Here is a 13,054-nt window from a genome sequence, read left to right as displayed (position 1 = left end):
GTTTTGCATCGACCATCATTGAAATTCTAAGTCTTGCACTATACTATAGACTGTTCAAAATTTCGCCGGCCGCTGTGCGTTTGCGGTTCTGGGCGCTTCAGTTCGGAACTGCGTGGGTGCTACGGTCGCAGGTTCGAATCCTGCCTCGGGACTGGATGTGTGTGCAGTCCTTAGGTTACTTAGGTTTAAGTACTTCTAAGTCTAGGGGGCTGATGACCTCAGATGTTAAGTCCTATAGTGCTTAGAGCCATTTGAACCATTTGTTCAAAATTTCCTCTCCACCACCCAAATAAACGTTAGGTGAGTGGGCAACATCGGCTATAATAAACAACTCTCTTGGAATATTCGTGATTTGTTGCAGAAGAATCTTGTGAGTATCTACATCTACATCTACATCCATACTCCGCAAGCCACCTGACGGTGTGAGGCGTAGAGTACCCTGAGTACCTATATCGGTTCTCTCTTCTATTCCAGTCTCGTATTGTTCGTGGAAAGAAGGACTGTGGGTATGCTTCTGTGTGGGCTCTAATCTCTCTGATTTTATCCTCATGATCTCTTCGCGAGATATACGTAGGAGGGAGCAATATACTGCTTGACTCTTCGGTGAAGGTATGTTCTCGAAAATTTAACAAAAGCCCGTACCGAGCTCCTGAGCGTCTCTCCTGCAGAGTCTCCCACTGGAGTTTATCTATCATCTCCGTAACGCTTTCGCGATTACTAAATGATCCTGTTAAGAAGCGCGCTGCTCTCCGTTGGATCTTCTCTATCTGTTCTATCAACCCTATCTGGTACGGATCCCACACTGTTGAGCAGTATTCAAGCAGTGGGCGAACAAGCGTACTGTAACCTACTTCCTTTGTTTTCGGATTGCATTTCCTTAGGATTCTTCCAATGAATCTCAGTCTGGCATCTGATTTACCGACGATCAACTTTATATGATCATTCCATTTTAAATCACTCCTAATACGTACTCCCAGATAATTTATGGAATTAACTGCTTCCAGTTGCTGACCTGCTATTTTGTAGCTAAATGATAAGGGATCTATCTTTCTATGTATTCGCAGCACATTACACTTATCTACATTGAGATTCAATTGCCATTCCCTCCACCATGCGTCAATTCGCTGCAGATCCTTGTGCAATTCAGTACAATTTTTCATTGTTGCAACCTCTCGATATACCACAGCATCATCTGCAAAAAGCCTCAGTGAAATTCCGATGTCATCCACAAGGTCATTTATGTATATTGTGAATAGCAACGGTCCTATGACACTCCCCTGCGGCACGCCTGAAATCACTCTTACTTCGGAAGACTTCTCTCCATTGAAAATGACATGCTGCGTTCTGTTATCTTGGAACTCCTCAATCCAATCACACAATTGCTCTGATAGTCCGTATGCTCTTACTCTGTACATTAAACGACTGTGGGGAACTTTGTGAAGCGTCTTGCGGAAGTCAAGAAACACGGCATCTACCTGTGAACCCGTGTCTATGGCCCTCTGAGTCTCGTGGACGAATAGCGCGAGCTGGGTTTCACACGACCGTCCTTTTTCGAAACCCATGCTGATTCCTACAGAGTAGATTTCTAGTCTCCAGAAAAGTCATTATACTCGAACATAATACGTGTTCCAAAATTCTACAACTGATCGACCTTAGAGATATATATCTATAGTTCTGCACATCTGTTCGACGTCCCTTCTTGAAAACGGGGATGGCCTAAGCCCTTTTCCAATCCTTTGGAACGCTTCGCTCTTCTAGAGACCTACGGTACACCGCTGCAAGAAGTGGGGCAAGTTCCTTCGCGTACTCTGTGTAAAATCGAACTGGTATCCCATCAGGTCCAGCGGCCTTTCCTCTTTTGAGCGATTTTAATTGTTTCTCTATTCCTCTGTCGTCTATTTCGATATCTACCATTTTGTCTTCTGTGCGGCAATCTAGAGAAGGAACTACAGTGCAGTCTTCCTCTGTGAAGCAGCTTTGGAGGAAGACATTTAGTATTTCGGCCTTTAGTCTGTCATCCTCTGTTTCAGTACCATTTTGGTCACAGAGTGTCTGGACATTTTGTTTTGATCCACCTACCGCTTTGACATCAGACCAAAATTTCTTAGGATTTTCTGCCAAGTCAGTACATAGAACTTTACTTTCAAATTCATTGAACGCCTCTCGCATAGCCCTCCTCACACTACATTTCGCTTCGCGTAATTTTGTTTGTCTGCAAGGCTTTGGCTATATTCATGTTTGCTGTGAAGTTCCCTTTGCTTCCGCAGCAGTTTTCATACATCACACACATACATACACTTGAATTTCAACATTTATATGTGCATTATAACTAATATATTAGTGGCGAAACTATGAAACCTTACTACCGTTTTCTAAGCTCAAACTGATGATGAGTAAAATTGTTTAACTCAGTTGCTAAATATTTTAGTTACGATGCCATGATATAAATGTTTTATCCACTGCACTACTGGCCTCGATGCTATTCTTAACACTCAATGCGGTGATTGTAAATCTCGCAAATTGTCAGACGAATGAATTACTTATTTTATTATATCAAAATAAAACATTCAGTATACATACCTTAATAAATATATTTTAGTGGTTTTTGCAGTTTGTGCTCCATAATATTTTAGTGTCATAACACTGATGTTCGAAAATCGTAAATGGTTTTATGATATTTCTGGTTCATTAATAATAAATAGTAGTTCTATATATAAATATGATGTCCGAAAGAACAGATACCATCATCATATATATATAGTTAAGACTCACCCGCCATTTGACCATCTTCATCTGTGCAGATGCACAAACAGTGCTCGAACGTTTACGGGAGTCGGCGGTAAAGCCGAGAGTAAGGAGTATGATGGGCGCCGTTACGGTAGCTCAGTGTGTTCGGTCAGTGAGCTGGTTGGCTTCTGTAATAAAAAACTGAGTGAAGGCATCAACAACGAACTTGAACGGATGCCGCAATGACCAAACACAACGATCAGCAACGAACAAAATGTAAAATAAAATAATTGATGGATAGAGTGTATGCTATGTAAGCAGAATATGCCGGGTTCGAGTCCCTCTCGGTGCACACATTTTCAGCTGTCCCCGTTGACTTATATCAACTCCTATATGCAGCTAAGGGTATTCATTTCATTGTAATTTCAAATTGTAGTTCTGTTTATCCGAATGCACATGTTTGATGAATATTTTCATGTCATATGAAGGAATGTAACTTGGAAATCCAGTGCTCAATCTTTTTTTTTCTGCATTTCAGACATTTGAGACACGTGCAGATGGAGAGACAGAAAGATTAAACTTTACGGCACAAAAAGAGCCGACATTCGAAAACATACTAGAGAAGATAGACAGCCGAGGGAGATTCCAAGTTCGTCTGAACCTTGTTTACGTTTGTCTTTCCGTACTGTTATGCACCATGCCTGGTCACATGTTCGTTTTGGCAATGGTGATTCCAGACCACTGGTGCCACGTTCCTGGGAGACCTGAGAATATCAGCGTCGAGAAGTGGAAGGACATGACAATACCACCGTAAGAAGCAGCTGAGATCATGCAGCATCTTTTTTCGTGTTATCGTGTAGTACTAATATTTCTTGATTCCACAAAACATGTAAGATGTAAAACTTAGCCAAAATATATACGTACATGTTTTTCAGTACTGTTAACGTTAATAAAATAAGCGTCATTTTATGTTCTCGCAGGGATGGCAAGTCGTACAGTAAATGTTTCATGTACAAAGATTTTGACAAGAGAAATGAGACAGTTGGATGCCAGGATGGTTGGGAATACGATACGACGTGGTTTTCACTCACTATACCATCTCAAGAAAATTGGGTGTGTGAGAAGAAGATTATAGTCAGCAATACTCTCGCCACCGTCCAAGGGCTTTCTGTGCTCGTAGGTCTTGCCATCTGCTACATAGGTGACAGGTCAGTATGACTGTATGACTAACAATAAATATGGTTTCTTTCTTCCACTTGGCTTCTTTCTTACTCATATATGAGCTAAACTTGTGATAAAAACTACAGGTGCTGAACAAATATGTGGAAAGACCAAAAACACAACACATTACCATGGTTAATACATTGTAGGAAACCCTTTGATATTCAAAACGATTTCCTGTTGTCCCGGATGAATAAACACAGGTCCTGTAGGGATTTCATAGGAATATTAAACCATTCTTCCTGCAAAATAGTGGCAAGTTTAGGTGACGATGATGGAGATGGGAAGCGATCATGCACCCTTTTCTCAAAAGTAGACCATAAAAAGTTCAGTGCCGGCCGCTGTGGCCGTGCAGTTCTAGGCGCTTCAGTTTGGAGCCGCGTGACCGCTACGGTCGCAGGTAGTTCTACGTTCTAGGGGACTGATGACCTCAGATGTTGAATCCCATAGTGCTCAGAGCCATTTGAACCATTTTTTTTTTCAAAGGTTCAGTAGTACTGAGATGTTGCAGTAGACAGGGAAGTTGCGACAGTTCATGCTCATTCTCACAGTACGAGTTCTGAACAATGCGATCTGCGTGGCCAGGAGCCCTATCGTCTTGAACACGGCATTACCACTGAGGAACAAAGATTGTAGCATGGCAAGGACAAGCTAAGCCAAAATGATGGTATAATCATTGGCCGTAATGCGACTTTGCAGAGTAACAATGCGGCCCATGAAATGTAGCTGCCCAAATAATCATCAAATCCCTGCCATTGCGATGTAATAAAATAAAAGTGATGTTGTTATTCAATGGAAAAGTTGGAATTGAGATTTCGTTTACTGTTTTATCAATCACAACTGGCGTAAGAACTATGGATTGACCATTGTCATAAGATATTGCATTATAAAATGGGAATAGTCTTTACTTTCAGTTTCGCGTGGCTTGAGGCAGTCACAGCTAGCTTGCTCTTGATTAAGAAATTGCATTATCGTCGTTCTAACTACCCGGTTGTGAAGTTACTGTTGTGACAAAACAATTTCCTAAGGGACCAGAACGTTCTTAAGGGCGCAAAAACAACTGTAACATCACTCAAAAGAGGAATTCAATATTAAAGCCGACGCAAGAAGACGATAAACCAGTTTTTTTTAATGTAACACGCGCATTGGACTGCTGATCTTGGTGTCTGTAATCTTAGCAAAATGCATAGTTAAAATGAAAATTATACTGAGGAGATGATAGGAATGAGCACTGCTAAATGATTCAATATTTCCAGAACAAATATTTATTATAACTAAAACATATATCGTACCTTATGCTTAGTACAACAATGACGTTAGATTTTTATGTCCGTTTCAAGTCCATTGAGCGCTCTTTTATATAGCCATTGCCCTCTTGAGTCGCCCGTGCGCCGTCACCATAAGTTATAACAGTTCTTCCTTTTACACTTCACTCAAACCGAGACGGAACACGTTTTTATACATTTAGTAAAAATTGGATCAGACCGCCACAAATCTGCGTCCGTCTTCCTTAAGGAAAACAGTATAAGTGTTTAGCGCTCAGGGCTTCATTTGTTCTCCAGCGAACAAAATAGTGAAGGATCGCATATCGATCCGTATTCTTCTGTTTATATTGCCGCCCAAAGAGGACGAATATCATTATTTAGGAAATTCCACCGTCGGTATGAGACGCCTTATTATACATTAATCATTCTTGATAAACAAGTATTCTGGCTGAAAGTGTAAACTTTTTTGCTGTTTTAATGAAGCTAAAAATAGCGAATATCACACCATGTTTCAACCTTGGGACGTAAACTGGGCCAGAAGTTTGAAACAGTGTGAAACAAGACACATCCGACGAAATGACTTTCTTCCATTGTTCCTCTGTTCTGTTGTGTGGCCTCGGCGCCACTGTTTTTCTGTTACGGGCATCTGCATCACTTACGAGTGAGTCTGTAATTTCATTTCACCTTTCGTGTTGCTTTTGCGCTGACAGGATTCGCGAGTGCGACATTCAGTTCTGCAGCGACTTTTGCACCTGTCAGCCGGCCTCGCTGGCCGTGCGGTTCTAGGCGCTACAGTGTAGAACCGCGCGACCGCTATTCGAATCCTGCATCGGGCATGGATGTGTGTGATGTCTTTAGGTTAGTTAGGTTTAAGTAGTTCTAAGTTCTAGGGGACTGATGACCTTAGAAGTTAAGTCCCATAGTGCTCAGAGCCATTTGAACCACTTTTCAGCTGTCGTCTTCTTATTCGTCATAGTACTTTTCGACGACCGTCTGTCACGATCACCCGACACACACTTCCTTACGCCTTGTGACTCAGCGGATGGTGTTCATCCGCCCTCCGTGTATGCGGTACGAATCTTCGATAGCTGCCCCTTGAAATCCCAAACACTTTAGCTCCCTTGGTTACGGAAGAACCCATCATACGAGCACCAACAATGCGCCCACGAACGAATTCACTTAGCTTCAACATAATGCACTCACAACTGCACAGAACACAGCTCTGACCGTGACTGACAAAAGCAGCGAATTGACATTGTAAAGGTGCCGTTCGTGGTTAAGGACAACTGCGCAACCTGTTAAGCTTGTCTGTCATCTGCGTTTGTATTCAAGCGTGCATTTCTCGCGGTGTTTCTATACTTTTGTCGAACCCTTACCACAATAAACCGCACCCTATAAACAGAACTGTTTTTTACACACTGCTTCGATTCCTTTGGTGTGTAGCCAATGTTTCCGGCGGAGAAACTGAAGAAAATGACGCATAATACGTTGGAGCGGAAATATGTACCATTCTGCAGGGTATCAGGGCAGTTGCGAATCTGGGGGATACGAGCAAGGAGACCAAGCAGCTAAGGAGATCTGCAGGCAGTACTACATGAGACAGTGTGCCATTCACCTGCAGTCTGCCTGTTTCAGACCCATACAGCTATGGAAAAAAGAGGAACTTGAGGTGAGGGACAAGAAGCTACCGCTATCTGCCATGTTGTACTTCACACTGGTCACTGATAATAGGCGATAACGTTCTTTTGCCACAGAACAGGGCGCTGTCCCTTAACACGGGGCTTCTTACTCTGGCGAGAGTTGCTCCCACCTGCGGTGCCTGTCACCGCGTATATTTTATATTGTGATGAGAGAGTATAAGCAAATTGAAGTGGCGATCTGTCCCTCTTTACAGTAGTAGAGTTTCTCAAAAAATTTCGTAGTGTCAGTACTCTAGACTACGCTATTAGGACGGCGATTTTAGAGTGTTGCGGAGTGTCTGAGTGATCCTTTTCATTCTAACGATCACATTCGCACTTATATTAAATGCAGATGTTCTCTCTATAGTTAAGAATGAAACATCGTTACCCTAACCTAGAAGTCGAATCGTTATCATCAGTAATGTGAAAATACATGCAACAAAAGATCGACACGCCACGAGAATAGCGAGTGGTAGGCTAGTAGTGTGATTTTTTTCCGGGAAGAGAAAACTTCCAGCAATGAGAGCTGCTGGACCACAACGCATCTAGTGGTCGTCAGCTGGAAGTTCCCGGCCGGAGAGCCACTGATGGGGCAACAGTAAATGACACTGACCAGCCTGTCCCAGCAAAGCTCACCAAAACTTTGCAATTCAGACTGCAAGACCGCACTATTAGTGGCATTCGGATTCCGTGGCTGGTGATCTCTAGGATCATACGCTGTACTGTTATTACTTCTGTGAATACATGCACCCTTCAGGCGCCCTAATATGCTACTGCTAGTTGTCTAAGAGCGTATGGCAACTATGACCCAGTAGAATCTGAAAAGGAGTGCAGTGATATAATGCCTTATTAATGATTTTGTAATTAAATTTCTCGGAAACATATCTGAAAATGACAAAATATAACCTTCAGTGCAACAGTTTTGTCATGACAAAATATAACCTTCAGTGCAACAGTTTTGTCATTTACGGTGATGTTATACAGGGTGTCTCATCAGGAATGTTCAACATTCGGGATCTGACATGAATGAAAGTTCAAAGCAAAAAATTATAGTTCACATGGGTTCTAAAATGCATTTATTTTAGAACCCCCGTTTACTACTTTTTTTATTTTGAATGATCGTTCCCACCATATCTCTGTATACTGTCCTATCGTCCTGTGTAACGCTATGAACTCCATAGCGAGACAAATGAAAGGAAGGCATCCATACGATTGACAGACGCACAGACTTTCTTTTCATGGAATATTATGGAAAAACTTTGGAGAAACCACATTTGAAACAGACAGAAGAACGATTTACTACCACCCCTCGCTCCGTTTGCGAGTGGAATAGGAGAGACAATGAGTGACTAGCAGTGGTAAAAAGTACCCTCGACTATGCGGCTTATGATCGCTTGTGCAGAATGTATGTAGATCCGAAGCGAAATGAGATGATAGTAGTGAAGGTGAATGGAGGCCCTGCATTTATTGAGAGGACTTATCGGGAATAACGGAGCGTCTGCAAAGAAAAGCAAATGCCAGCAAGTCTGAAGTAGCCATCCACTGGTTTGGTGTTGTTATTAGATGGGCATCATAGAATTTATCGAAGACTTTAGAGAGGGCGCAGGTAGAGTACTAAGAGGTCAGCATATCTGTACGAAAGTTCAATAAGGAAGCTCACAAAGCTGAAACAAAGAAGTTTGGGAAGAAGGGGCATATCTGTACCCCTACGAAACGAGTGAAACTATTACCAGAAGACAAGGAGGTGGTATTCTTACAAACTCTTTTCGACACAAGTTACGCCTGTTGCAAGAGAGGGCACATACCAGCAGTCCGCAGGGCAGGAAAATGTTGTGCGGGCCAATGCGCAGCTGTTCGCCATTACACTGTGGCCAGCAGAACCTGACCAAGCGACAGAGTTCGCTTTCATTACAGTCTCTGCAGAATCCAGCCAAGCGCCTAATTAACACCTGCCTTAAGTTGGATAGAATATCAGTGATTTTAAGACACAGTTTCAGGTTGATATGGAGGTAGCAGATTCTCAAGTTAAGGAGTAAACTTTTCAGTGTTTTGGTTTCCCTGTCAGCAGCCACTGCAGTGACAGATTATGTCATATAGCCGGAAAAAATCCCATTGCGAGGGCAAGTTGCTACATGGATAAAATGCAGGAAGGTGGAATGGCAAATCACTTTGTTGCTCGTAAGTTCACCGTTGTCTGTAAATATTTTTGGTGCAATTCTTGAGTTTCTCCCGGCTTATTTGATAATCAAAATATCCACGGGTGTACTGCTAGTCTACAGTGCCCAACGGGCACAATATTTGGGCGATCATACATGTCGCCATCATCACGTGAACTGACGGACTGAGCTCCTGTGAACGTGCCGGTACGGAGATCCGTACGCTATGGCTGCTCAGAGGGTACTAGGTTCGGTCGCGAAGGCGGCCGAATTAAATATCCACCGCCCGCGGCGCCCTCCTTCCGCCGTCCGCGCCCCGCGCCACGGTCGCGCGGTGGAACAGATTGCGACAGCGTCTGAGATGACGTCGGTTTCATGGCTCTGTCCGCCGTGGTCGTCACAACTATACGTTTGCTCGATTTACTCTTGATTGACCCAATCGCTGGTTCCCAAGCCTTGCTAAGATTATAGCCACAGTCACGGTTTATGAGGTCGTCATTGGTGCGAATTTCGATGGCCTCTCTAACAACGCTGTCCCAGTATCTCGATGTCTGTACCAGAATCCTCCTGCGTTCGTACTCCATAGCGTGATTTTTCGACAAACAATGTTCAGCGACCGCCGACTTGCTCGGATACACCAGTCGAGTGCGCCTCTAGTGTTCACGGCATCGACCCTCGACGGTAAGTATCGTCTGACCAATATACGACTTGCCACATTGACACGGAATCTGGTACACGCCGGCCTTCCTCAAACCGAGGTCATCTTTGGCGCTCCCCACCAGTGCACGAGTTTTATTCGGAGGGTAAAACATAGTTCCGACCCTGTGTTTCTTCAAAATACGGGCGATTTTCCCGGAGAGTGCGCCTGTATATGGAATAAACGCAGTGCCTACCTCCTCCCTCGTGATTTCATCCATCTCCACAGGTTGTGCTGTAGTGGTTGGGCGGAGAGTACGTTGAATTTACCACTCTGAGTACCCATTTTTTCGAAATACAGTTCTCAGATGTTCCAATTCCTGGGGTAGACCCTCTGCGTCAAAGATAGTGCGCATCCTATGTACTACAGTTTTAAGTACCCCATTCCTCTGTAAAGGTTGGTGGCAGCTGGCTGCGTGCAAATACAGATCAGTGTGCGTTGTCGTCCGATACACCCTATGACTTAGGGTGCCGTCAGCCCTTTTCTTGGCCAAGACGTCAAGGAAAGGTAATTAACCCCCCGTTTCAGTCTCCATAGCGAATTTGATGTTGTGATGTATGGAGTTTAGATGTGTAAGGACGTCAAGGAGTTTATCCATACCATGTGGCCAGATGACGAACGTGTCATCCACGTAACGGAAAAAGCAAGTAGGTTTCCATTCGGAAGACGACAGGGCTTCCTCCCGGAAGTTCTTCATGTTCAAATTCGCTACCACCGGTGAGAGTAGGCTACCCATGGCGACGCCCTCCGTTTGTTCGTAGTATTCTCCATTAAAAAGAAAATACTTGGAAGTCAATACATGCCTAAAAAGTTCAGTAGTCTTCTCGTCAGGTTGGATGAGTCAGATATCATGGTGAGTTTTGACGTCGTTTCCTTGTTTACGAGGGTACCCCTACGAGAGTCACTAGAATTGATCAGTCAAGCTCCAGACTGTAGCGCCTAGAACCGGCAAAATAAATCACTCAAGAAGGCTAGGTGAGTGTATGTGCTTGAAAGAGCTGATAAACAGTTGTTGGCAACTCACATAGACAGTGTACTGACATCACTTAGTTCCAGTAAGACGGACTTACAACAATTATGGGCAAAGTTTAACCAGATTGTAAATCGGGGTCCGGAGAGTTATGTTCCTGGTATGTGGATTAGGGATGGAAAAGACCCACCACGGTTTAATAACGAAATTCGGAAAATGCTGAAGAAGCAGAGGGTGTTGCATCCTCAGTTCCAGATATAACACATAAATGACGACAAGCAAAGGTTAGTATAGATTCGTGAACCTGTGAAAAGATCTATGCAGGCTGATGTAGCAGTTGAAGACAGCAAATCGAAAGCCGAAGTTTTAAATTTCACGTTCAAGAACTCGTTTACGCAGAAGAATAGTACAAACAAACTGCAATTTGACCATCGGACACACTCCCGTATGGACGACATAGTGAGAAACATCCCTGGAGTAGAGACACAACTGAAAGATTTGAAAGCCAGGTCCGGATTTAATACCAGTTCAGTTTTACAAAGAATACTCTATGGTGTTGGCCCTTACCCAACTTGCATTTATCGAGAATCTTTTGCCCAGTGCAAAGTCTTAAGCGACTGGGAAAAAAGCGTAGGTGACTTAGGTATGCAAGAAAGGTAAAAGAACGGACCCGCAGAATTATAGTCCAATTACCGTAACTACAGTTTTCTGCAGAATCCTTGAACATATTTTCCTTATATTTTCCTGTAACAAGAGTACATGTTATAGTCATAACAGTAGATACAATTTTCACTATAGAGGGAACTCATTACACATTAATAACCGACAACTGACGTCAATTTGTTCCACCAGGAGTTGCAGCTCCCTTCCACACACTCTCCAGGATTAGCTGCATCTGGCCTGTGGGCCCTTAGTCTAAGTTACACAACGCACTACCAGCAGGGCGCAAAAGTGGGGGCTCACACGCTCGGCCAGAAGCCGGGATGAGTGTTGGACGTAATTCTAGGACACAAAGGTCGCCATATATTCCTTGTCGCAGTCGAGCAGGAGCACCTGCCAGATTCGTCACTGAAACCAGATGCGTCCACGTTATATGCAGGAGTCCTCCTCACGCCTTCAACCCCGCCATTCTTGGTGACCACGGGTTTGAGGCATCCCTGTCAATTCTCAGCGTTCCTTGGTATGCACTCTGGACACTGCCACAGCGCTGTTAAGGTCTCCGCCCATGCCATCAATATTTAACTGGTGCAGGACTGGCAACCCATGGAGGTCTCTGATACCCTCAATGCCTCATCAGCAGCTACAGTGTCGAGTGGAGAGGACAACAAATGATCACAACACCACATCTATGTAAGCTACAGCAATTGAGATGCCTTTGGAGCAACTGGCAGGACTACTCACACAGTCTTCCCCAATGTCGCAGCAGACAAAACACAAGCGTCGTGATTCCCAACATGATGTTCCTATTACAAGGCACTGTCCAGAGTTTCTCGGTTTGTTGGCAAGACCCTCTCGTTGCACTGCCAGGGTGAAAGTAAGCACACGTTCCTTGGCCACTTGTTTCTGGTCGCCGATGTTACTGTTTGTACACAGTGACACGATTGTTCTGAGTTATTCTCTCCAGATTTTGTCGGTAGACTATTGACGATTCTTCCATCTTCAAATCTGACTCCCTCTAGGGTCGTCCATTAGGATTTGTGTATGGCTAGCCCTAGTCTATTCGATCTTTTTTGGCCGAATACTGTTTTCCAGAGAAACCACTAGTTGCACTCCCTTACCTGGGTAGTGTGTCACAAAAAAATCCATCTTGGACTCTATACTTAGCAAAAGAGACTTGGTAAAATATGAAGCCTGACGCGTATTCCCAGGTCCACCCTCTTTCATTGTGATTTGATAGGGATGGAGGCACCCAGAAGGTCAATTGGCTGGGGAAAAGCTAGAAGGACGAGTGACCTTGAAGCCAATCTGCCTGGCTCCAGTCTTCATGGGATCTCTACCTGCCATCCTTTATTGCCTAGTATGGATAGTTGGGTCTTCAACATCAGGCACGTGTGATGGGGAAAACCCAATAGGACAAGAACCTACGTCTCCCATCTGAGTTTTTATACTTAGGACAATTTGGCTAGACCCACCATCTTGGATCTTCAAATGTCCTCCCACTTTAAACTTAGCATAAGTGAGCTGTTTTCAATTTCCTGCCATCTACATCTACATCTACATTTATACTCCGCAAGCCACCCAACGGTGTGTGGCGGAGGGCACTTAACGTGCAACTGTCATTACCTCCCTTTCCTGTCCAGTCGCGTATGGTTCGCGGGAAGAACGACTGTCTGAAAGCC

General features: G+C 43.9%; 1 protein-coding gene across 1 annotated transcript in view; it reads left to right on the top strand.

The window, feature by feature from the left end:
- Positions 1–13,054, top strand: part of LOC126354273 (solute carrier family 22 member 7-like) — a 103,088-nt gene that overhangs the window by 15,692 nt on the left and 74,342 nt on the right. The window contains exons 2-3 of the mRNA XM_050003814.1: positions 3,266–3,537; positions 3,708–3,935. Coding sequence (XP_049859771.1) covers positions 3,266–3,537; positions 3,708–3,935 — 500 coding nt within the window. The remainder of the gene's footprint in view (positions 1–3,265; positions 3,538–3,707; positions 3,936–13,054) is intronic.

Source organism: Schistocerca gregaria, chromosome 3 (genome assembly GCF_023897955.1).
Source record: "Schistocerca gregaria isolate iqSchGreg1 chromosome 3, iqSchGreg1.2, whole genome shotgun sequence".
Lineage (NCBI taxonomy): Eukaryota > Metazoa > Arthropoda > Insecta > Orthoptera > Acrididae > Schistocerca > Schistocerca gregaria.
The sequence above is the reverse complement of the archived record's forward strand: the minus strand, read 5'-3'. Positions and strand labels throughout refer to the sequence as shown.